The 25,102-nt window shown below is 45.6% G+C and overlaps 2 protein-coding genes across 7 annotated transcripts in view; both read left to right on the top strand.

Moving 5' to 3' along the window:
• The window catches only part of CATIP (ciliogenesis associated TTC17 interacting protein), a 32,159-nt gene extending 30,391 nt beyond the window's left edge, over positions 1 to 1,768 (top strand). For all 5 annotated transcript variants that reach the window (XM_081948261.1, XM_081948262.1, XM_081948264.1 and 2 more), the window contains one exon: positions 565 to 1,768. In XM_081948261.1, the coding sequence (XP_081804387.1) occupies positions 565 to 777 (213 nt within the window). In that variant the 3' untranslated portion in view covers positions 778 to 1,768. The remainder of the gene's footprint in view (positions 1 to 564) is intronic.
• Positions 1,769 to 3,328: 1,560 nt separating this feature from the next.
• The window catches only part of SLC11A1 (solute carrier family 11 member 1), a 70,042-nt gene continuing 48,268 nt past the window's right edge, over positions 3,329 to 25,102 (top strand). Inside the window, exons 1-2 of one of the 2 annotated variants that reach the window (XM_081948222.1) lie at positions 3,329 to 3,421; positions 20,897 to 21,008. In XM_081948222.1, the coding sequence (XP_081804348.1) occupies positions 20,990 to 21,008 (19 nt within the window). In that variant the 5' untranslated portion in view covers positions 3,329 to 3,421; positions 20,897 to 20,989. Of the gene's footprint in view, positions 3,422 to 20,887; positions 21,009 to 25,102 lie in introns of those variants that run through there. The other variant, XM_081948221.1, reaches the window with a different exon arrangement.

Here is a 25,102-nt window from a genome sequence, read left to right as displayed (position 1 = left end):
TGTGGAGCCTTCTTGGAACTGTTGGAAGTCTACAACACAGGCCTTTCAACAGTTCCAAGAAGGCTCCACACCTATTTGCATCACTCAGGTGACCTGATGACACAGATAAACCTCCAGGTGGTCTAATGACTCGCTAAAAGAATGCAAATGACCAGCTGTCTGCAAGAAGTATAAATCCTTCCATTCCCCACCACCCAGACAGAGCTAAAGAAGCTTCTTGGAGAAGTGAAATGCCTTTGAAGAAAAACCAGAAAGTCTAGTTGCCTCTTCAAAAAGCATCTTTGGGACAACCATGATCTGAATGACTGAGAATATCCATAGACATTAGGCAACCTGAGATGTTTTGAAAGCAATTGCTAGTAGCATAGCCAACAATCGGGGATTATGGCTCATAACAAAACACATAGCTGATTAGGTTATACATTTCTTAGGACAGGACAGGACAGTGTTTTAAAATGGCACTGCAGGGGTAGGGGGCAAATGAGCATCTTATTTTGTTCCTCATTGACTGCCATTGATGAGTTACAGTCCTAAAAAGAGAATGGGCTGCTTTGCTTTCCACAGGAAGAGCTACAAGCAAGCCATGCTACCTACGTGCGTCGCCATCCAGAACTCAACACCTTGCTGGCAGATTTCATGCAACTGCTTCTCCTTCGCAAACCCGATGATGTGGTCACCTTCGCCGCTGAATTCTTCGCTCCCTTTTCTGCCCAACAACCGCCATGCAGATCATTTCGGTCATCTGACAAGCCCAGCCCCTTTCGCAGCAGTGTATAAGATGAGACTGATAAAAATAATGAAGATCCGGGGAATAACTTGGGAATTTGGGAGAGTTATTTCTTGAAGCTGTTGGAGTGCTTTGTCTAGAGTTGCATGGCTCCCCTTTTATCACAAATACTGGAGACTCCATTTGGGTCATGCCCTTTCTCAAATGATATTTGGAATGTCTGCCATTAAAAACTGCTGAATTACAGAGAGTGCATATGGGGAGATAGAGATTATACTATTGTACTATATTGTATTGCAGTTTAATCAAAAATGATGGGCAGCCAAATACTATACATAGCCTTTTGTTGTTCAAGACAATCACCTAAAAAAACCTAAATCAGTTCCCGCAAACCACTCCAAAAGGACAGATCCAAATAATAAATATCCACAATTGAAAAACTCAGTAAACTCACAGCTATTGGCTGTGGAAAAGGTAGTCACTGATTCCAGTTCAACTGTAATGGTAAACCGTAGTTGGACCTAAAGCTGTGGTTTGTACAGACTGCAGTCCACAATGTCTGTTATGAGACATATGTTCCTCATTCTGCACAGTGTTGGTTTTTTTTGGGGGGGGAGGGGGGAGGAAACCCTGCAACCCAACGTTTATTAAAAATGGGAACATATTCTGAACTTCTCCTCCTTCAGTCAATGTTTAAGGATATCTGATGTATTATTTTGACTGCTTAGACATAGTATAATATTTAGAAATATTAGCACGTTAAAGCACGTTAGTCACATTAAAATGACTTCGGTGATGTACAACTGTCCAATAAAACTAATATAAAACAATCATTATCTAAAACCATTATATCATTATTAAAAGAGCATTAAGAATATAAAAGCAGACCTAAAACAGGAAAAGAGAATAATAGATGGAGGGATGTAATAATAATGGAGCCAGCTCACGGGTTCACCTGGCTCCCCATCTTGCTGAAAGAATGAGGTCTTGATGGACCTTCATAAGTTCAGGATTGATGGGGCTGATTTAATCTCTGGGGAGGGGGAGATCCACAATCTGAGCAACGTAGCAGAAAACATCCATCATCAATAGTTTGCCTAACATAGCTTCCTAGACCAGTGATGGCTAATCTTTTCCAGACCAAGTGTGCACATGCCCCCCTAAGCCCCCAAAATGAAATGCGCATGCGTCCCCATGCATGCACACACACCCCGCATGCGGCCCACCCCCAAGCATGCACATGCAGCCCCCGCATGCAGCACGCCTCCCCAGCACATGCAGGTGTGTCCTCCCCGCCTGTGCCCCCTGTGCATGCATGAGTGCCCCTACATGCTGTGTCTGTGTGCATGGCCCACACACGGCCGCCGCCTGTCACACATGCGAAGCAGAGACCTAAAGACCAGCTGGCTGATGGGAGGCATGCATGCATGCGTGGTAGAGCTGAACTAGGCCAACAGCTCGAGTGCCCATGAAGAGGGCACTGTGTGCCACCTCTGGCACGTGTGCCTTAGGTTTGCCATCATGGCCCTAGACAGTGGGACTTGTAGGATACCCATTTCTGTTGGATCTTGTAGAATAGGCAGGTGACATCAGAAAGAGGAGGGCCCTGAAATAAACCAGTCGCATATCATGTAGGATTTTAAAGGTAAACACCGCCAACTTGTATTGGACCCCAAAGCAAATGTAACCAAGGCAGCTCATGCAGCAGATGTGTGTTCTACCCGAAACAAGTGCTTAAGCCAAGGCATTTGGCACTATCTGAAGTTTTTGGATACTCTTTTAAGGGCAGCTCCACACAGAGTGCATTGCAATAGTCCAGTCAGGAGGCAACCCGGGCATGAGTGACTGTAAGTAGAGCATCTTGATCCAGGAATGGGCACACCGGGGTGCACAATGCAAAGTCCCTCCTAGCCACCCCTGTCACCTCTTCTTCATGAAGAGGTCAGGAGCCCAGGAGGACTCCCAGATTGTGCACAGGAGCAGTGTAGCAGAAAATTGTATCAAAACAATTGATATACTAATGGGCCTGGAAGTGAAACCATATGTCCTTTCGGAAACCTCCTTCTGCCCCTGGTGAAAAAAAGTAGGTGTCTCATGATCATGTGAATTTGGTTCACAAATCTCATTTCTCATGCTTTCCATTGGACATTCCTGCCACTGATTGTGTGGGACTTCAAGCGTGTATTTGCTTGAGGAGGAGGGGGCTATGCTGCCAATTCCCAAAGTTTTACTGGTTAATAAAACTCGGATGCAGTGTTGGAGAGAGGAAGCAGAGAGGTTGGAAATCCCTCCTTTATATGGGAAGGCGAAAAGGTTGTTACGTCTTTTAGTTGGATTCCTAATTTTCAGACAAAATGACAGTCCAAATTTCTCAACCTGGTGGCTTCAGGGGAACTGAATGAGGAAGTGATGTACAGGGGCTCTGTCAGCAGAGATGGAGGCATGTTCAGGCGGGGAGCTTTGCATATACCTGATGAAAGCTTTATGGACATGAAGTGGCTGGAAAAGCCCCACTCTGTGGTTTTTACAAAAGAACAGGAAGATGCCTTTTATAGGCAAAGCTGCTTTTTCCCCCCCACAGAGGCCCCAGGATCAAGCCGATCAGCTTTGTCAGTAATAGAGCTGACACAGCTAGTTCTCCGCATTGGCTTTATTAGAAAATAGCCTTTGGAAAAATAAGGATTCGGGAAAGAGGTAAATTCCTAATAAATCTGCCCTCTCCTCTCTTTTGCTGTGGCTGGGAGGAGATTGTCAGTAAAAGAACATCCTCAGATGGTTGCTCCTCAATTACATTATGTTTGATTAAATTAAATTACGATCGATGTTCCTGGGTGGGTGGGAAGGAAGCTAACCAAATTACGAGGGGGGAGAGGGAGTAGGATGAGGAAAAACAATGGGATTTTGTGGGGAACTCTGTTTTAAAGGGAACCGAAATCAATTCAGAAAGGATAAAAAGAAACTCCCAGGAGAATTACTTCACAGAGTATGTAGCTAATGGAATTGATTGCTATCCTGTTGTCTGGTTTATGCCCCTTTAAGAGGGATTGGTTTATTCACGATCAATGTCTATTGCAAGCTCTTTAAATCAGAAGTATGACAAATAAGTGTAATCTTGGCCTAGCCTTGAGATAACAAATATACTGTACTGAATTGTGATAAGCCATTTCTTCATCATGATTGTTTAAAGTCTTTTAGGTATATTTATGTGGGGCTGCTGTATTCAAGGACAGAGATGGGTGTGTTTCTCACCAGTCATTTGTAATCAAAAGAGAACGAACATTTTGTGCTGCATCTGTGCTTGGCTTTAGGTATGATGCTCTGAAGGTTATTTGGTAAAACTAGACGAGGACAATGCTGCATTATTGTGAGGCCAGGCTTTGACATGCAACACAAGCACAAAGCAAAATCTGTAATCGGGGGCTTTTCTACCAATGCCAAAGCTGCTGTAAATAAGTTCCCCAAATAATTACTCTCAACTTCAATTGAAATTTTCTTAATTAATACATTTAATTCTACACCTCGGGCAATGTATGAAGTTATGTGAATTAAGACTCATGAATATTAAGCTAAAAAAAAACCTTCATCCAGGAGAGTACATACAGTACTCCCCATCATATACAACATTGGAAACAAATTCAGATGTGTTAGATATTAACATATATCGTAGCAAGTCTCCTCTCTGGTCCGCTGCTACAGCGGGAAACAGGTATCGCTCTGATTTGTCGAGAGGCGTACCCGAGTCCTATAAAAGGGGAACCCTCTGGCCACAGAGCAAGCTGGATCACTACTACTACTAATAAAGAGCTGTTAAGTCACTTCGTGTCCGCAGTCTGTTCTCTCGTTGCCCAGATCTAACATTGGCGACAAAGGTGGGATCGAGAGACAGATAGGATGAAGAACGCTACTTCAGAATCTCCGGATTTGATCCAGCCTAGGAATTCGGCAGAAATTCCGGCAGCCATCTCAGGACACCGCAGCGCGGCAAATTCAAACAAGAGAAGATGGCGATGCACACTCCCCCCGCTCCATTCGACCCAGCGAACGACGAATGGGAAGCCTTCATGATTCGTTTCGAGTGTTTTCTCGAAGCGAACGAATACACGGGGATAACTGACGCCCGGAAGAAAAACATCTTCCTCGGCTACTGTGGAAAAGAAGTCTTCAACACGGCCAGAGACCTCACCGCGCCTACTCCGATACAAGCGGTATCATGGACGGCGTTGCAACAGGCTCTACAGACTCACTACGCGCCAAAACCTTCCCGCCACGTTTGCCGCCAGGAATTCAACACGCGGAACCAGAAGGCGGGAGAATCAATCAACCAATATGTTGCAGCCTTGCGTAAAGCAGCAACTCACTGCGAGTTCAGGGATCTGGACGAGCATATCCTGGCACAATTTGTCTGTGGGTTAAGAGACATTTCACTGCAAAAGAAGCTGTTGGCAAACCCAAATTTAACCCTACAGATAGCGCTAAACGAAGCAAGGGCATCCGAGTCAGCGGAGAAATCATCGGTAACCATACAACGCGGTTTCAGCGTAAGCCAGCCAGCACCCAGGCAAACCAGAGTTCACTACGAAGACACAAACCCCGACTACGAGGATCCCGAGTTCGAGGACAGTCACCTGATGCGGAGTAGTCACATGAGGCCTGGGGGGAGACCCGGATTCCATTTGCCGCCCTGCGCAAGCTGCGGAGGGAATCACCCCCGGTCTACCTGTAGGTTCAGGAACGTTGTTTGTTCGCACTGCAACAAACTTGGGCACATCGCACGAGTGTGCCGGAGCGAAGTCTCTGCCTCACGGCAGCCACCTATGTACCGCCAACAGAAGCCCAACCCAGGGGCTTGGCGAAATCAAAAAGGGCGCCCAGAGAGAAATCCACAAGTGTTTACCCAGAGAGAAAATTCCCTGACCTGCTAAGTATGTTTCGAATTGCATGGCCGTGAACTGGGGCCCGTTATCGGAGACCAGGAGGTCGGGCAGGCCATGAGTGGCAAAAAGTCGCCGTAGAACCTTAATGACTGCCTCTGCCGTGGTTGAAGTCATTAGGACTACTTCTAGCCATTTGGAGCATGCATCCACAACTATAAGGAACGTCTGACCTTGAACTGGCCCTGCGAAGTCGATGTGTATTCTCGACCAGGGTGCTTTAGGCTTTTCCCATTCTGTGGCGGGCGCTTCCGGGGGTGCTGGTCTCGATTCTTGGCATGGATCGCAAGTGGCCACCCACTCCTCTATCTCTTTGTCCATGTTTGGCCACCAAACGTAACTTCTTGCTAACGCCTTCATCCTAACGATCCCCGGATGCCCAACATGTAATGCATCTAACACATTCCTACGTAAAGCATAAGGAATAACAACTCGATCCCCCCACAATAAACAACCTTGTAACACTGAGAGTTTGTCCCCTATTTCGACGACATCTTAGTGTCCGCTGCAAACGAGGAGCAATTAAATAAAAGAGTCAGAACTGTTTTGGCCAGAATCAGAGAGAAGGGTCTCCGCCTTAAAAAGGAAAAATGCCAAATTAACGTGCCTAGCGTAGAATTCCTGGGTTATAGAATCGATGGTCAGGGAATACACCCTACGTCAAAGAAAATTAAGGCGATTCAGGACGCCCCCACATCACGAAATCAGACCGAGTTGCAGGCCTTCCTCAGACTACTTAACTTCTACAGTGTTTTTCTGAGACAGAAGGCGACCGTTGCTGAGCCACTACATCGACTACTCCAGAGGAACGCAACATGGAGATGGGGACGATCCGAAGCAGCAGCTTTTGCCGCAGTAAAGCGCCTGCTCACCACTGACTCGCTGTTAGTCCAATACAGCCAGACACTACCGCTGGTATTGACCTGCGACGCATCACCCTTTGGAGTTGGTGCAGTCCTTAGCCACAGGATGCCGAACGGAAATGAAGCACCCATCGCCTTCTACTCCAGGACTCTTTCATCGGCCGAGAGGAACTACAGCCAGATGGACAGGGAAGCGTTAGCTGCTGTAGCTGGAGTAAAACGTTTCCATGAATACCTCTACGGCCGCGATTTTGAACTGATTACAGATCACAAACCGCTGTTGGGACTTTTGGCGGGAAACCGCCCCACTCCAGTCTCCCTTTCTCCACGCATGACCAGGTGGACTGTTTTCCTGGCTGCGTACTCCTACAAGTTAATTCATCGACCGGGCTCCACTCTAGGACACGCAGACGCACTCAGCCGTTGCCCACTACTGGACCTTTTGCCAGACCCCACTCCCGAAGTACCGGTGTTGCTCATTGACTGTTTGGACTCAGGACCGGTTTCTTCCTGCGACGTTGCAAGGTTCTCCTCTAAAGACAATATAATAAAGCAAGTTCAAACTTGGGTTTGGAGGGGGTGGCCGAAGGGAAACGTGGGCCCGGAATTCAAGGTGTTTTGGTCGAAACGGGATGAACTCTCAGTGTTACAAGGTTGTTTATTGTGGGGGGATCGAGTTGTTATTCCTTATGCTTTACGTAGGAATGTGTTAGATGCATTACACGTTGGGCATCCGGGGATCGTTAGGATGAAGGCGTTAGCAAGAAGTTACGTTTGGTGGCCAAACATGGACAAAGAGATAGAGGAGTGGGTGGCCACTTGCGATCCATGCCAAGAATCGAGACCAGCACCCCCGGAAGCGCCCGCCACAGAATGGGAAAAGCCTAAAGCACCCTGGTCGAGAATACACATCGACTTCGCAGGGCCAGTTCAAGGTCAGACGTTCCTTATAGTTGTGGATGCATACTCCAAATGGCTAGAAGTAGTCCTAATGACTTCAACCACGGCAGAGGCAGTCATTAAGGTTCTACGGTGACTTTTCGCCACTCATGGCCTGCCCGACCTCCTGGTCTCCGATAACGGGCCCCAGTTCATGGCCATGCAATTCGAAACATACTTAGCAGGTCAGGGAATTCGGCATGCCCTCGTCGCGCCATTCCATCCGGCATCAAACGGCCCCGCTGAGCTACTCATGGGCCGCCGTCTACGGTCTCACCTGGGCCGTCTTCACCCAAATTACTCTGCCACAGCACCCCCAGACTCCACAAGCAAAATTCGGAGTTTTAGCATAGGGGATTCAGTATACGCCCATAACTATGCAGGGGGGACATTGTGGATGCCGGCAAGGGTCATTGGCATCACGGGTCCATGATCGTATCTGTTAGAACTGGAAGATGGTCGGAACTGGAAAAGGCACATCGATCAACTTCGGGGTCGCCTGGCACACTCAGACCTACGAACCGAGAACGAGAGCTACCTACCAATGCAAAGTCAGCCACTTGAGAGCCCCAACACAGAGAACTACGACACCTGCGAGCCCAGGACAGAACAAGAGGCCGAGCGCGAAACGGAACAACCCCCAAGCAACGTAAGCGAGCAAACCCCCGAACGCCCAAGCAACGAAAGCCTGAAAACCCCCGAACTCGAAACAGAGAAAGCAACCGATCGTGCAACTACTTCTGACCAACCCGAACTGCGACGCTCCACCCGAGTAAGGCAAACGCCAACATACCTTAAGGACTACATAACTAACCGCAATGTTCCGTCTAAGAGGGGAGGGGTGTTAGATATTAACATATATCGTAGCAAGTCTCCTCTCTGGTCCGCTGCTACAGCGGGAAACAGGTATCGCTCTGATTGGCCAAGAGGCGTACCCGAGTCCTATAAAAGGGGAACCCTCCGGCCACAGAGCAAGCTGGATCACTACTACTACTAATAAAGAGCTGTTAAGTCACTTTGTGTCCGCAGTCTGTTCTCTCGTTGCCCAGATCTAACAAGATGAATGCTTTTTAATACTTTTTTTTTAGTTTAGCATATCATTCAGTCCCTGAGCTCGCTCGCTCTCTCTCTCTCTCTCTCTCTCTCTCTCTCTCTCTCTCTCTCTCTCTCTCTCCTCCCCTCTCTCTCCTCTCCTCTCTCTCCCTCCCTCCCTCCCTCCCTATCTCTCTCTCTCTCAAGACTATGTCTGGTTTGAACAAGTGCTTTGGAACTTTCACAACCACAGAGAATCTCTGACTCTTTTCAGACTTTCATTGCTGAATCAGACCACAGATTTATCTTTGATATGCTATTTCTCATAATGGATAACAAGAAAATGATGGAAAGATTACAAGGAGACAGGAACATTTCATGCACAGCATTAATTATAATTGATAGTTGTTGACAGCTTAATTTTCCAAGAGCATGCCCTATTACAGCCATCTAACTTGCTTGTTGTGAATTCTGTGATCTTACAGGAGGTGGAGTTTTCTTTTGCCTGAATCTTCCACTACTTAATATTGGGTCCTCCTGTATCTATTTCTCTATTGACCAGAATTCTCAGGATAACTTCTCAATACATTACCCATGCACACCTTTCTTTTTAAGGATGTGCCTGTGTCATGTATTGAAAAGTTAAGTAATGTATTCTGTTTGAATCTGAATCTGGTAATTCCAGAATGCCAATAATTAACTATTAAAAGTCGCTTATTGCTTAACAGCTTATTTCCTCCTGTAATTCATAACCAAAATGCAAAATTCTGTTTGGAGGAACCCTTTGAGCTTTCTGAGGAACACCATACTCCTTAAAAATGACCATGGAATCTTAGTTCTTCGAGGAGCGTGGGTCTCTTCCTCAAGGTGTGGAAAATAACTTCCAGAAGGAAGCTTACTTCTTACCTAGTCCAGAAAACAGTTGCCAAATATTTGAAGAGTAAAAGGCAGGATTTCTTGTAAACAAAGAAGCCCCAAGAGAAAAAAATCAGGTCATGAGTAAGAATTTTACAAGGGATGGGGCTTTGAAAGGGCTTAAAGTTACAGAATAACAGAGTTGGAAGGAACTTCAGAGGTCCTCTAGTCCAGCCCCCTGCTCAAGCAGGAAACCCTATATCATTTCAGACAAGTGGTTGTCCAATCTCTTCTTGAAAACCTCCAGTGTTAGAGCACCCACAACTTCTGAGGTAAGTTGTTCCACTGATTAATTGTTGTAACTGTCAGGAAATTTCTGCTTAATTCTAGGTTGCTTCTCTCTTTGATTAGTTTCCATCCATTGCTTCTTGTCTTGCCTTCAGGTGCTTTGGACAATAGGTTGACCCCCGTCTTCTTTGTGGCAGCCCCTTAGATACTGGAATGCTGCTGTCTTATCACCCCTAGTCCTTCTTTTCCTTAAACTAGACATACCCAAGTTGATCCTTCATAATCCTGATAGGACTCAATTGCTTTCAGTTCTAGGTTCTGGTTGCTAAAAATAACATCGTATTTAAAGCTTTTTCATTGTTCCTGAATTATTCTTGTTTAAGAAATCTTGCTCTTGGAGAGACTCTACACTCCTAGTGGCATATTTCATCACTTGCTTGAATATTATAAATGAACTTTGGTCTGGCTTCTCTAACCCTGCTGGGAGTTATTGCCTTTCTTTATTATAATACTACTTATTGACCCATTTCTTGACTTCTGGAACATCTGGGAGGCCTGTTTTTCGCCCTTCCAGAGCCTCTCTGCGGGCCATGCAATTACCTGGAATCTAAAACGGGCCACATGGAGACTCCTGGGAGGGACAGGGAGGGGTGGGATTAGATGGGCAGGGCCAGCCAGTCCTTGCAACTACTGGTTTGGCAAACAAGATGTAAAATTAGCATCCAGTTCACCCAAACCGGTTCGAACCGGCTGAATTTCACCCCTGAAAACAATACCTCTCCATCCTCCTATGAAATTCCTGGCCATCTGACTAACTATACACTGATTGCCCCAAAGAAGCACACCAAGCAACTCTTTCTTTTGCAGAGATTAAGAATACATAGGATAAATTTTTCAAGCCAAGGCATTTCTTGACATTTCCCAGTAGCGTTTCCTATTGCACTTTTCTTGTTATTCTCATTTTCATTTTTCATTGTCTCGTGTTCCTCATGAATGTTTCTAGATCAGAAACCACCATTGGCAAAAATGTCTATTTGAATCTGCTTTTAGTTTCAGAAATGGTTGGTTGCTATAAATCATGACCTCCTCCCACCCTCCAGCAAAACTCGCCAAGTACAATTTCAGTGTGAAAATTCAGAGAACTGTGAAATCATAACATTGTAGGCTGATGGCATGCAGTTGAATATCTATAGGACTGGCTGGAGCATAAAAAGCATAAGTAGAAGGAGGCAAGAGTTCCAACTGAGAAAACAGTCCATAGTAATAAACAAGAAAGTGACTAGATAAGTTTTGATAAGTTTTAGAGAGCTTTAGGGCATGACCTCATGTCCCCAACCCATAGCTCAATTATTACCCGATAACTGTTTTGTCAGTCATGCTCTCAAAACGAAACTTTCATCTTATTCATAGGTCACTGAAGAAGCAACTTGCATTCATCTTTTGCTGTTCTGGTGTTAAAATTGAGATGTTTCCCCTCTCTTTCTCACGCAAGTCTTGTTGCCAGAATGACAAAGTGGTCAGTGATGCAGTTTGGGGATAGATTCTGCTCAATTCCTTGAGATAAAACAAGTCCTTATTGAAGGCTAGCGATTTAGTTATTATTGTGCACACCCAAAGAAGACAGGAACTGATAAGGTGGGGTATATGTAATTAGACAAGCTATTATAGGAACAAAGAGGTTGCTGTTATGACTTGTTTTGTGCTAGACCTGGCAATAGACACAACGTATGTGCAAATAGGCATGGGACTGTGCATTCCAAGGCTTGCCAAATTATGACACCTGCTGAAAACTCCTGATAACTTGGAGCAGTGGTCTCCAACCTTTCCACTCCGAGGACTGGCAGTGACAGAGGGGGGAAGGATGGTTTCGTGCATGCGTTGATCGCTTGTGCATATGGAGCTTTGCACATTCGCCCACAGCTTGCGCGGGCCAGTTCCAAGCAGGCCGCAGACTGGTACCAGTCCTCAGACCAGGGTTAGGAACACCTGACTTGGAGCACCTTATGGGAAGCACATCCATCTTCCCCAATAACCAGTGACGTGCAGTCAGGGGAGGCAGGGGAGGCAGAGCCTCACCACTCTCATCGTGAAAATTTTAAAAAATTACTCCGGGAAGCCGTGAAAGTGGCTGGGAGAGGCGCACGGCTTGGTTTAGCCTCCCTGGACATCTCAGCAGCAGCCCCAAGTGTGCCGATCTTGCCATTTTTTGCATCGGGCGAGCCCGAGATCCTTGCAAGGGGAATGGGACCACGTGTGCAGGTGGCTCCTCAATGCCAGCCTCATATCAGCGCAGTCGCGGTCCCCTTCATGTTGGCTTAGGAAGGAGGGGAATGGACCACATTTGCAGGGGAAGAGGATCGCGGCTGTGCTAATCTGAGGCTCTGCGCTGAGGAGCCTCCTGCACACGTGGTCCCATTCCCCTTGCAAGGATCCCGGGCTAGCCCGATGCAAAAAATGCCTAGGTAACATCATCAGTGCTAGAAGAGGGGGGGGAGGAGAAAGGAGAAGTTTCTCTTCTCAGAAATGTCTTCTCAGTGGAGCTGCGGGAGCCTGCCTGCCCCTTTCTGACATTTCTGAGAAGAGAAACTTCTCCGTTTGGGCTGCGCCCGTGCGATCGGAGCAACCACGCGGTTTGATGACATCACCAGCCTCACCAGTCATAAACCTCACTGCACGTCACTGCCAATAACTCATCCCAGGGGCCAGCCAACATCCTTTCTGGAAACATCCATTCAAATTGGTCATTTCTTACGTTAGCAATGCTTCTTCTCAAAAATGACCTTCATTTGTTCTGGGAAGATAATAATAAATGTGGAAATTGGAAATGTTACTTCTGCTTAATATTACAGGTTCCTTTTGCTTAATATTATATGCACATTCATATGTATACTCAAAGGTATCATTTTTGTTTGTCTTTGTCTTGGTTCTTGGTTTCTTTTCCTTTTTACCTTTTGAGTTTTCTAAATGAGGTTTTCTCTCACCAATAATAATTCAACAACAGCAGCAACAACAACAATAATAACTTGGTTGATACCTAGGACACTGGCATCACCCATTAGCACCAGTCAATGGTATTTGTGATGTATTTTTTTAATGTTCAGTTGACTGAGTTTCACGTTTAATGAATAAAGTATCTAATAAAACACATCAAGAAATTGCAGCTTCCTGCAATAACGCCAGCGGAACTGCAAAAAGCTGAGCTACTAGGAACATCATATATTTTAAGAAGGTACTTGGTTGATACCTAGGACACTAGCAGCAACCCATATCAACCATTAGCACCAGTCAATGGTATTTGTGACACATCTTTAAATGTTCAGTTGACTTGAGTTTCATGTTTAATGAAACTTTAATAATAAATGATATTTGTGATACATTTTTAAATGTCCAGTTAACTGAATTTCTGAATTTCATGTTTAATGAATAAAAGAGATAATGATGATAACAAAAACAATAACAACAACAACAACAATAATAATAATACATTAAAAAATAATAAAGCAACTTGTGATGGATTGTGTGAGAATAATCATGGGAGAGAGGAATAAACCCATAGACAATGGTCTGCTAAGAGAAATCTATCTGAAGCAGGAATGGGGTTGGAGACTCCATCTCAAACATGATTGACTCTCTCTAGTTCTCTGGCATGTAAAGGCAGGGGAGGTGGAAGCCCTTTTAGGCTTGCAGGATTTTGCAACTCTGACCTTACAATAAAGTTAGTAACAGTATTCTTGGTTTGGTTTCCTAGTCTGGATTATGTTGAAAGGTTGACAACACTGCAGAGGCGTTCTTTTTTCTGTTTTAAGAAATGTCTAGTTTTGATACACGCACAAACTTACTAGAGAGACAAGTGACGGAAACTATGCATCAACATATTAGCACACAGTGGTTTTCCATGTAACTTTATTTAGCTCTCTGTTTATGGGCCTTATCAATAGTTTCATGACTCACGGAATTTCCAAATTTGCTGTGACGGTCAAATGTTGAGGCACAAAGGTCAAGGAACTTAATTTGCTGATTCATTCATTACACACGCCACCGATTTAGAATATTTAATCATTTAAAGAGAAAGCATATAGATTCCAATTCTACGTAGCTCAAATATCCTGTTGTAATTAATGAGGTATAAAATTGTGAAATGTGAGAGATAAATATGACTATTGTTCTCTAAAGAAACTTGCTATAGATATTGTAAGATTAGCCTTCTATACTGTATCAGAATTCATTGTAAATGGTTAACTGGTCTATTGCAATCTCAATTCCTGGCTTGCATATAGCCTGAGAAGAGTTTTCAAACCAGGTTGAGAGAGAAAATTAGATGCTAGATCTTTGTCACAGAGAAACCTAAAACCATACTATTAAGGTATTCTTGTTCAAAGTCTGTATTTGTCAGCCCTGTGACATAGATCATGCCAAGAAACAAATTCAATGGAAGTCTGAAACTGTTTTTATTAAGATGACTATTGTAACAGAATCTTACAATTCTGATTATGCTTCATTTCCCCTTTTATGATCATCCAAATCAGAGGATTGTGTATGAAGGCGGTTAAGAAGTTTGATATGTAAATAAGCAAATAAAAAAATAAAATTTGAAATATTGAAGGATACTTTTGAAAAATTGAGAACCAAATGTTAATATCCAATATGTCAACAGCAATAATGGTTTCTATAATAGACTGTGTCCAAAAGATATTTTGGAAAATATAGCAGAAAAGAAACAGAATTGTTGCAGAAAGTGGATCTAAAAGTAGCTGGCAGCATTTTTAGGTAACATGGAAAAAATGTTTCATTGGACGCACAAAAGAAAACAGTTGATGCTTTAAAATTGAAAGGGAATTACAAATAATACACAAGAGAGTGACCTAGATAATTCTTTTCTATATTGAACATACAAAAAAGGTTTGCTAAAGCTTGGATAAATCTTGTGAGAAGGGGTGAAAAAGAAATGAGAAGAAGTCACTTGAATGGATTAAGACTAAAAGGAAGGAATATGAAATTTGTTTATCTGAACAAGGTTAAAATAGATATTTGTTATTTCTGGCAACCTTAAAGAATTTGCTGAGATCAGGACTGAAATGACAATGCTTTGTCATTTATTTATAGATAAGAGATGAGACATGGCACAAAGAGATCTTTAGTTGTAAATTTAGAAGTGAAAAGTTACTAAAACTGTTTATACTTGTGCTGAATGTTAAAAATCACTTCTTTATATATATTCCTTTTTTTTCCTTATTGTATTCTTACTTTTCTTTCTTTTTTCTATTTTCGACATTTCTTTCTTCTTTGCACACTTTTTTTTAGTTTGCATTTGTTTTTACTACTGCAATTATAGTCTTCAATAAAATAATTATATTTTATTATTACATCATGCAAGAATACCTTTAACACGAGATAGGTGAATAAAAAAGGCCAAATCCAGTCTGAATGTCTGGCTGACCGTACAACGAACCGTAATAATGAACATGTACAGTTTCTAGCTGAGAGTTCCAACAATTTTAAATAAACCAAAGACTTATGTGAGTCTGATGGAGTGACCATGATATTGAAGAAAGGTTTTCTAACTAATGTAACTAAATGTAATGACTGATCATTGTGGATTCATTGTCTGCTTATAGAGCTCATGATAGACCAAGAGTCCCTGATAGATCCTTCTTTGACTCCAGATCAGCTTCTGGTGACTTTGTGGTCTGATTCTATTTAGGTTTTTGAGATCAATCAGAAAGGTACTGCCCCATATCAGAGCAAGTTAGGAGGTTGACTGGACCAAAGAGCAGAGTAACTCTAAATGTCTGTATGAGGAACACCCTGCCCATTGTTTGCACCACGTGAAGGCTACTGGCCAATTAGCTGAAAGAAATCCCATATTTAGGCAGAAGTGGGCTGCATATACGTTAACAACCGGTTCGCCAAAAATGTGCACAAGTTTTTTTTGATGGGGCTTCCTGCACATCTACTAGGTCAGCCATGGTTAGTAGAACACGAGAGGCACTTAAATCAGCTTGGCTGCAGGGTGGAGCAAGCAAGCTGGAAAGTGAGATATCTAGGGGTGGATAGCATCGGGGCGGTGGGGGAGCAACCAGTGCTCGGAACTACCAGTTGGCGCGAACCAGTCCGAACCAGCAGCAGCCCACCACTGGGATGAGGTTAGGTTTTTCAGAGGCAGCCCAGTTTACATTTCTTGTAAATGCTTCCTCTAACACAGACCCTTGCTGGCTCAAGTGAATTTTATGGTGGGGTGTTTTTCCATCATTTTCAGGACTGATCCATGTCAATGCACAAAAGTTACTGTAGTTCATTTCTGCCTGCAGGGATACTTGCCTAATCACTACACTTTCAGTCCAAGATAACAAGAACCAAAAGCAGAAACTGAAAGTGTTCAAGTTCTGAGAAAAGCAGTAATATACAACAAATGGGACAAAGGGAAACCTTTTCTTTTCCCTCTCCCACTTCCTCAAAGGCTCTAAAACTGTTTAATATCCCTTGCTTTGCTGGAAGTTCTCTCATGTTTTGCTAGTAAAAAATTAATTGAAAGGACTAAATCCTGGGACTAAAAACACAAAAGTCCTGGTGATTTGGGGCCAGCCATTCTCTCTCTAGCTTTGGAAAGAAGGTGCTGGCAAGCCACTTCTTAAAGCAATTCAATACAGCAAAAGGTTAGGTAAGTTAAGACAGGAATGGGTCAGAGAAAGGCAATTCAGAAATTGTCAGTTGGTCTTACCTGAACTGCATGTCTCAAGGGTGGCGTGGGAGCAGTCATTGATGGGTATTAACACGGCCCATTTGCCTGGAGATGGGTAAATCTGAGGACACTCCCTCTGCTCCTCTTTCTGACTCTCCAAATTAACCGATGGTCCAGTCGAAGTAGAACCTGGGAAGGAAGGGACAGAGACCACCCAACTCCCTCCGAAGTCCCTGACTGACCTGTAACTAACCCAACTCAGGCCCTGGTGCAGGGTGCGCCTGATGGGCGGGAAGTGACTGCTCCCACGCCAACCTCGAGACATGCAGTTCAGGTAAGACCAACTGACAGTCTCCGAGGTGGGGCGTGGGAGGAGTCACTGATGAGACATACCTAAGCTAGATGTCCATGGGAGGGATCATTGGGTCTGAGTCTCCCGAGAGCGTAGTACTCCTGCAGGACCCTCCTCCCGAAGGATGCCTCAGCCGAGGCATACGCATCTAGCCGGTAGTGCCTGATGAAGGGTGATGGTGAGGACCAGGCGGAAGCCCTGCAGATGTCCTTGATGGGTGCCTGGGTGGCCCAGGCCGCAGAAGTAGCCGCACTCTGGGTGGAGTGTGCGATGATGCCCACCGGCACCAGCAGCCCTTGAGCCTCATAGGCCTTGGAAATGGCTAACATTATCCATCTGCTGATGGTGGTCAGGGAGACCTTGGCTCCCCAGGCCGAGGGATGGAAGGAAACAAAGAGAGCCTCCGACCACCTAAAGGCAGCTGTGCACTTGAGGTAAATGCACAGTGCCCTTCTTACATCCAGGCGGTGCCAGGACCTCTCTCTCTCCGAAGAAGGAGAAGGACAGAAATCGGGGAGGATTACCTCCTGGCCCCTATGAAAGGGGGAATTGACCTTAGGCATGAAGGCTGGATCAAGTTTGAGCATGACCCCGTTGCTGTGGAAAGTGCAGATGTCCGCCTTGGTGGATAGAGCATTAAGCTCGGACACCCTCCTGACAGAGGTGATTGCCACGAGGAAGACCACATTGAGGGTTAGGAATTGTAAGCTCACCTCCTTGAGGGGTTCAAAAAGTACCTCCAGCAGAGCCTGGAGCACCATGGGAAGATCCCACGAGGGAAAATGGGGGGCGGAGATTAGCTGCCCCACTGAGGAACCATTTGATGACCGGGTGCTGGGACAGGGGTTGGGCGCCCACCCCTCCTAGGATGGTGGCCAGGGTGGAAACCTGCCTTCTGAGAGTACTGTGAGCCAGGCCTTTCTCCAGACCATTCTGGAGGAATTCCAACACCTGGGGAACTGAGGCTGATGTTGGGTCTACCTGTGCAGACCGACACCAGGCCGCGAAGGAAGTCCAGGTCGCATCATAGATGCAGGTAGTGGACTTCCTTCTAGCGGCCTCAATGGTCTCGATGACTCTAGCGGAAAATTGGGCCTCTCTTAGTTGCTCCCGCTCAAGCGCCAGGCGGTCAGACAGAGCCACTCTGGGTCTGGGTGCTCCAGGTTTCCCTGGCATAGGGCCACCTCCCCCCCAGGGATTCTCCAATGGGGCAGAATCGACATCTCCACTAGGTCCGTGAACCTGGGACGCCGTGGCCAGAAAGGGGCCATTAGGATTATCTCTGCCCTCTCTAACACTAGCTTCCTCAGAACCCCGGGAAACAGGGGAAGAGGAGGGAAGGCGTAAGTAGGCCCGACAGCCATCTGCAGCGCAGGGAGTCAATGTCCTGTGCCCCTTAGGTTGGGAACCGTGAGATGAACCTCGGAAGCTGGGTGTTCGACGGCGAGGGGTCCACCAGCCCTGCGCTAACTGGGACTCCAGGTGATCCCCCCAACCGAACAGGCTTGCGTCTGTTGTTAGGATCAGCCTGTCTAGTTCCCTGAACAAGGAATCCTTGGCCAGAGCCGGGGACATCCACCAGCGGAGTGAGAGAAGCACCTTGGGGGTCACAAGAACTCTGAAGCTTGCATCGCTTGTCCTGTTCCTCTGGTGTGGGAGTAGGAACCACTGCAGCTCTCTGGCATGGAAGCGAGCCCAGGGCACTATCCCGATGCAGGAGATGAACTTGCCGAGTAACCTGGAAAGGAGAGCTATGGGAACAGATCAAATCCTGCAAATCTCTCAATTCAATTCTACAATATTGTCCCTACGCTTCTATGAAAGGAAGACTTCACATTCTACTGAGCTAATAATGGTCCCCAAATGTTGGAGTCTAGTGGTGGAGACTAGATGGCTTTTCTCAAAGCTGACCGAGAAGCCCAGGGACCAGAAGGTGGAAATGGTGACACTGAGATCCCCTTCTGCTCGAGCTGCCGAGGAGGTTAGTACGAGGATATTATCCAGGTAGCAATGTAAAGGAATCGGGATTGCATGAAGATGGGCAGCAGACACAGCTAGTACCTTGGTAAATGTTCTGGGGGCTGAGGCCAACCCGAAGGGAAGGGCCCTGTATTGGTAATGAGAACCCTCATACGAGAACCTAAGGAACCTACGGTGATCAGGGGCAAACATGATGTAGAGATACGTCTCTGTGAGATCAATTGAGGCTAGGAAATCCCCTTGTCTGATCCCCTCCAGAATGGACCTGAGGGATGCCATCTTAAATTTACGGTATATAATTCTGGAATTTAACAGTTTGAGGTCCAGAATAGCTCTCCACCCCCCACCCCACCCCCGAGCTCTTGGGAACCAGGAAGAGATTGGAATAAAATCCTGATTCTTTCTCCCCCTCCGGAACTGGCTCCACTGCTTTGATATCCAGCAGGTGCCGAATGGCTTTGCACTGCACTTCTTATAGGTGAGTCTCCCCCTTGTGGCTGGTTTGGCTCCCAGGGAGGGTCCCTCACCTGGGTCTGAACCCCTAGGAGAACCGAGGGGTGCCGCTCCCCCACTCCTCATGGAATCTGCCATCGCACCCTTACTCATGGTTCGTAGCCTCTCTCTACCTCTCCTTCTGTTCCCACCGGTCTGTAGCTGCTGCGTGGATTCGGTGCTCCTTCGAATCCTCGTGCTCCTCAGCTGTGCCGCCGATCCGCCACCTGCAAGAAGACCAGCCCACTGCCGAATAGTTGGGGCCCTCCCCAGATTACCGGCAGAGTACAGGCCCAAAGTTACCCTCCTGTGTACTGGTGGTGGCTGCGGGTGCCTGCGGCCTCTGGTATCAGACCACCTATCCCTGCACTCTGTGCATGTGCCCATGCTTCCAAAATGGCGACCACTGACCATGCGGTCTGAGTTTCTATTCCGGCTCCGACTGAGCTGTCTCCTTTCCAGTCACGTGATCACATCCGCTGATCTGTGGATTGCGTGTAACAACGCCCGGGGCGTACGGCTTGGAGATTCCCCCCCCCGCTGCCACGTCCCAGCAAATTAAGCCCTCGGCCACGCAGCAAGCAAGCTTGTGCTAATGCCGGTAAGATGGGTGCCGCTACGGCAGGTAAAAGGAGTTCAAGAAAAATCAAACGCTGAGAAAAATCTCGTACCAATGGAAAGCCAGGTAAATTATCTCCTTCTGGGCCGAAGACTGAGGTTAATCTGGAGAGTCAGAAGGAGGAGCAGAGGGAATGTCCTCAGATTTACCTCAGTCTCTGGGCAAATGGGCCGTGTTAATACTCATCAGTGACTCCTCCCACGCCCTACCTCGGAGACCAGGACCAGCTTCTGCCTGTGATTTACTAATGCTTCATCCAGGGGGCAATCCACAGTAGTTATTGTTCAGTTATTAAAGGTCTACAATTCCTGCCAGCATAAAAGTAGTTATAGTTATACCGTCAGTTGTAGGATTCAAATAATTTAACAACCAGTTCTCTGCCCTAATGATTTCTTCCAACAACCAGTTCACCAAACCGCTCAGAAAGTTAACAACCAGTTCTCCCAAAGTGGTGCGAACTGGCTGAATCCCACCACTGCTGTATGTGCCCATGATGTCAGTGTACATAAAATTACAATTATAATCATGGACAATCAATGAAACGTATTTGGGCTCTCTGAATTCTTGGGGTTTCCCCCATATGTGCTTTCCAAGCATTTCTTCTTCAGATGTTCCAAGATCAGAATAATCATCATAGCAAGGGCTCTGCTTTTTAAAATCCAGAATGAATTTCTTCTCTTTATGGTACCCAGAGAAGGTCTCCTCTGAAGATTTCCCTGAACAAATAGAAGGATGTGTGTGCAGTGTTCCTTTTTGATAGCTGGATTTCAAGCTTACTTCCTTGACAAAGTTCTATCTTTCCCTAAATGCTTAGCAGTTTGAGGCACATGTCGGTGGTCATGTTATTTTAGCAGCTGACATAGAAAATCACACAGATATCACTTTAAATTCCAGAGACTAAAATTTTCCCTAAAACAAAACAAAACTAGATAATTGCAATTCGGTCATGATGCTTGAGTTGTTCTGCTGAGGCAATGCTTCTCAATGCCAAACACTGTGTGTAAGAGAAAAATCACACTATTGATTTCTTTTTGGATGCACTTCTCCTTTTATGTTATTGTGAAATCCTGGAGTAACCAAAATGAGTTCACTCATAAGTTCCTTCCTCTTCATGGCTTTTCTCTGTTGCTGAATTCTAGGGCATGTGATGACTTATCTTCAGCTTTTGTCATTTGTGAAGATCTTGCACTGCTTCTGATCTGAAGATAACTTTTGACAGAACAAACTTTTAAATGGGATCACAAGATGCAGGTAGATTTCACCAAATTGTACTCATTTTTTTCAGTGATAAAAATGACATCTTCTGTTGCTCTTGTACTTTTTTAAAATTGATATTCATTTCTTCCATAGACATGTATTTGATTTGTTTATTTATTTATTCAGAAGAAGGAAAATATAAACCAGTGCAGCATTAGAATGATTTCTAGAAAAAACTTTACATTTTCAATGCTTCATCTACTGTACTTTTCTGTTCTTTCGGTTGATTTATACCAAGTAACTTCATAGGTTGTAATTTTTATACAGTTGCTGAGCCTCATTTAATTCAATGGAACTTAATTCTAGGATGTAGGATTTATTTTATTGGGATCACTCAGTTCTGTAAAACCTGTTTTTATGCAATTCTGTAGCTTTTAAATGTCTGCTTATTACCCAACTGTTAAAATCATCAAACCATGCTAAGAAAATGAACAAAGAAGAAATGTAACAATAAGACTGTGAGAGAATTTCTGCCTAACATATAAATACAGATTTCTAAAGGTCCCATAGCTTTGAATTATGCTATAATTATGCATTTTTCAATACAGTAACCACATGAGTTGCAGAAACAGAATTTAAGTTCTTTGGAAGTGATTAAATTCTGAAATCTGAAATCTAGAAACATTCTATGTTTCTAATCAGCAGCCGTAAGTATGTGCTGGTTAATACAGCTTGTTTTGGATAGTACCAATCAGAGGTGGGTTGCTTGCAATTCGACCCGGTTTGGCAGAACTGGTAGTGGAATTCAGGCCTGGATCCCAGAACCAGCAGTGACCCAGGCCTGCCACGCCCCTGAACCAGTTCCCTCGCTGCGCTGAGCCACCACCATTTTGGATTTTAGTGACTGCGTGTGCACAGTTCACTGTAAATTGTTCTGTGCATGCGTGAAGAACAATTTACATTGAACAGTGCCCGCACTTGCAGCGCACATCAGGTGTGCGAAGCTGGTAGCAACTGACCACTGGTACCTATGTTGATTTTTAAAGGATACTTACAGAAGAGAAGAAGCAACCAGGATGTCTGAAAGCTGATTATTTTCGCCCTTTTCTTGGATTCCATTCCAGTGCGTTTCCTTTGTTTCCTAACAGAAGAAAAGAGGACCACACGCTCAAAACTTCCTTTGCTGAATTACAGGCAGGAGGAGATGCACTGTCCCCTTTTCCTTCTGTCAAAACACCATGTCTTTTATACAAGTCCAAAGCTTCACCCTCGAGAGATGGGAAGTTGCGCCACTTGAATGGTTGTTTTAAGAATTACAGTTCAGTTAAACCAAGGCAACATCTCCAAATCTTGTGGCTCAGTGACTAAGTTTACCCATCTTCTTAAGTCATGCTTGGTTAACGCAATAGATTACCATGATGTATGTTTTCATGCCCAAACCAGCAGATGGCAGTAGAAGGACTTCTCTTTTTAATCTCTGAAGTTCCAAGCCAAGGAACTCAGAACCTCTCACCCCAACAGTGATTTCAAAATCCAAAAACCTATATCCAACAATTTCCCTGAAAAACGTAGCGGTGAGCTCAGATAAGTATGAAGTATGAAGATAAGTCCATGCTCATAGATCTCACAGCCACTACATTGAGCTGCAGTCAGCTAGCTCTCATCATTCCTTTAAAGAGGACCAAAGTCTCTGGTTCTAATTCATCAAAGGGAGGGGGTCTTTCCTCACTTAGCAGGCCTGAATGGACCCCAAGCCTTGTCAGAACAATATTAAGACTATGTGGTGTAACACTGCCTTGCTTTAACTTTCTCCAGTCTGGTTTGTTTTATGGGACAGAAGGAAGTGATTCTGCAGACTGTAGTTGGTCAAGATCAAGGCCGTTAATAAGGACTAAAGGATAATATTTGTGTTACCAAGCCATTTTTGGCATTGTTGGAAGAAATGTCCTTCTGGGTTCAGCTCCAAGTGGAGAAAAAGACATTGGAGACATGGAGGCTGCTTGGAAAGATGGTTTAATGGTGGATAGGACCACATGGCTTAAGTCCTGAACAGAAGAACTGATCACATGCTTCAATGTTGGGTGCAGAAGAAGAGAAGGAAGGGGTGAGATGCTGAAAGTCCCTGGTTTTATGCCCTCCCTGGCCTTTGATCTTGAGCTTGTATTCTGATTGGTTGTCAGAATCCCATGGGACCATGCAGGGGCAACTGTCTAGGCTGTGTTTTGAATCCAGGTTTGGTTGAGTTTTCAGATGCAATGTGGTGAGTGGGTAAAGGCTAATCATGCCTTAATCCCATCTGTTAGATATTAACATATATCGTAGCAAGTCTCCTCTCTGGTCCGCTGCTACAGCGGGAAACAGGTATCGTTCTGATTGGTCGAGGGGCGTACCCGACTCCTATAAAAAGGGAACCCTCCGACCACAGAGCAAGCTGGATCACTATTACTACTAATAAAGAGCTGTTAAGTCACTTCGTGTCCGCAGTCTGTTCTCTTGTTGCCCAGATCTAACATTGGCGACGAAGGTGGGATTGAGAGACAGATAGGACGAAGAACGCTACTTCAGAATCTCCGGATTCGATCCAGCCCAGGAATTCGGCAGAAATTCCGGCAGCCATCTCAGGACACCGCAGCGCGGCAAATTCAAACGAAAGAAGATGGTGATGCACACTCCCCCCGCTCCATTCGACCCAGCGAACGACGAATGGGAAGCCTTCATGATTCGTTTCGAGTGTTTTCTCGAAGCGAACGAATACACGGGGATAACCGACGCCCGGAAGAAAAACATCTTCCTCGGCTACTGTGGAAAGGAAGTCTTCAACATGGCCAGAGACCTCACCGCGCCTACTCCAATACAAGCGGTATCATGGACGGCGTTGCAACAGGCTCTACAGACTCATTACGCGCCAAAACCTTCCCGCCACGTTTGCCGCCAGGAATTCAACACGCGGAACCAGAAGGCGGGAGAGTCAATCAACCAATATGTTGCAGCCCTGCGTAAAGCAGCAACTCACTGCGAGTTCAGGGATCTGGACGAGCATATCCTGGCACAATTTGTCTGTGGGTTAAGAGACATTTCCCTACAAAAGAAGCTGTTGGCAAACCCAAATTTAACCCTACAGATAGCACTAAACGAAGCAAGGGCATCGGAGTCAGCAGAGAAATCATCGGTAACCATACAACGCGGTTTCAGCGGAAGCCAGCCAGCACCCAGGCAAACCAGAGTTCACTACGAGGACACAAACCCCGACTACGAGGATCCCGAGTTCGAGGACAGTCACCTGATGAGGAGCAGTCACATGAGGCCAGGGGGGAGACCCGGATCCCGCTTGCCGCCCTGCGCAGGCTGCGGAGGGAATCACCCCCGGTCTACCTGTCGGTTCAGGAACGTTGTTTGTTCAATCTGCAACAAACTTGGGTACATCGCACGAGTGTGCCAGAGCGGAGTCCCTGCCTCATGGCAGCCACCTACGTACCGCCAACAGAAGCCCAACCCAGGGGCTTGGCAAAATCAAAAAGGGCGCCCAGAGAGAAATCCACAAGTGTTTACCCAGAGAGAAAATCCCCAAAGAGCTGAGCGAGCGTATTCCCAGAGAGATTACACACAAGGAGCTGAGCGAGCGTATTCCCAGAGAGATTACACACAAAGAGCTGAGAGAGCGTTCTATCAAGACGCTCAACGAGAGTATTTTCAGGATACAGATGCTGAGATAGAGTTGACCCAGAGAGAGGAATTGCGAACGTATCTCACCACAATAAGTCAGGTCCGCACCAAGCGGCCTAAAAAGCTGAAAGTCACAGTCCTCTTGGAGGGCTCACCTTGCGAGCTAGAAGTTGACACAGGATCATCCCTGACGATCATTTTTCATGGGCATCCATGAAACAGGCTATCCCTAGCCTCAAAAAGAGCCAACTACGCGCTCCAGACATCCTGCTAAGAGACTACCAGGGGAACCGAGTCCCCATCGTGGGCCAAGGCACGTTCCAGATCCGTTTCAAGGACATCGTAGCCCAGCTGCCCGTGACTATCGCCAGCGCACCGTTACAAAACCTTCTATGACTGGATTGGTTTGAATCATTGGGGCTAGAAGTCACCGGAATCAACGCCGTGGAGAACAGCAGCGCCGAGCAGATTTTTAAGGAGTTCGA

This window comes from Natrix helvetica (assembly GCF_964273705.1).
Source record: "Natrix helvetica genome assembly, chromosome: 1".
Lineage (NCBI taxonomy): Eukaryota > Metazoa > Chordata > Lepidosauria > Squamata > Natricidae > Natrix > Natrix helvetica.
The sequence above is the reverse complement of the archived record's forward strand: the minus strand, read 5'-3'. Positions and strand labels throughout refer to the sequence as shown.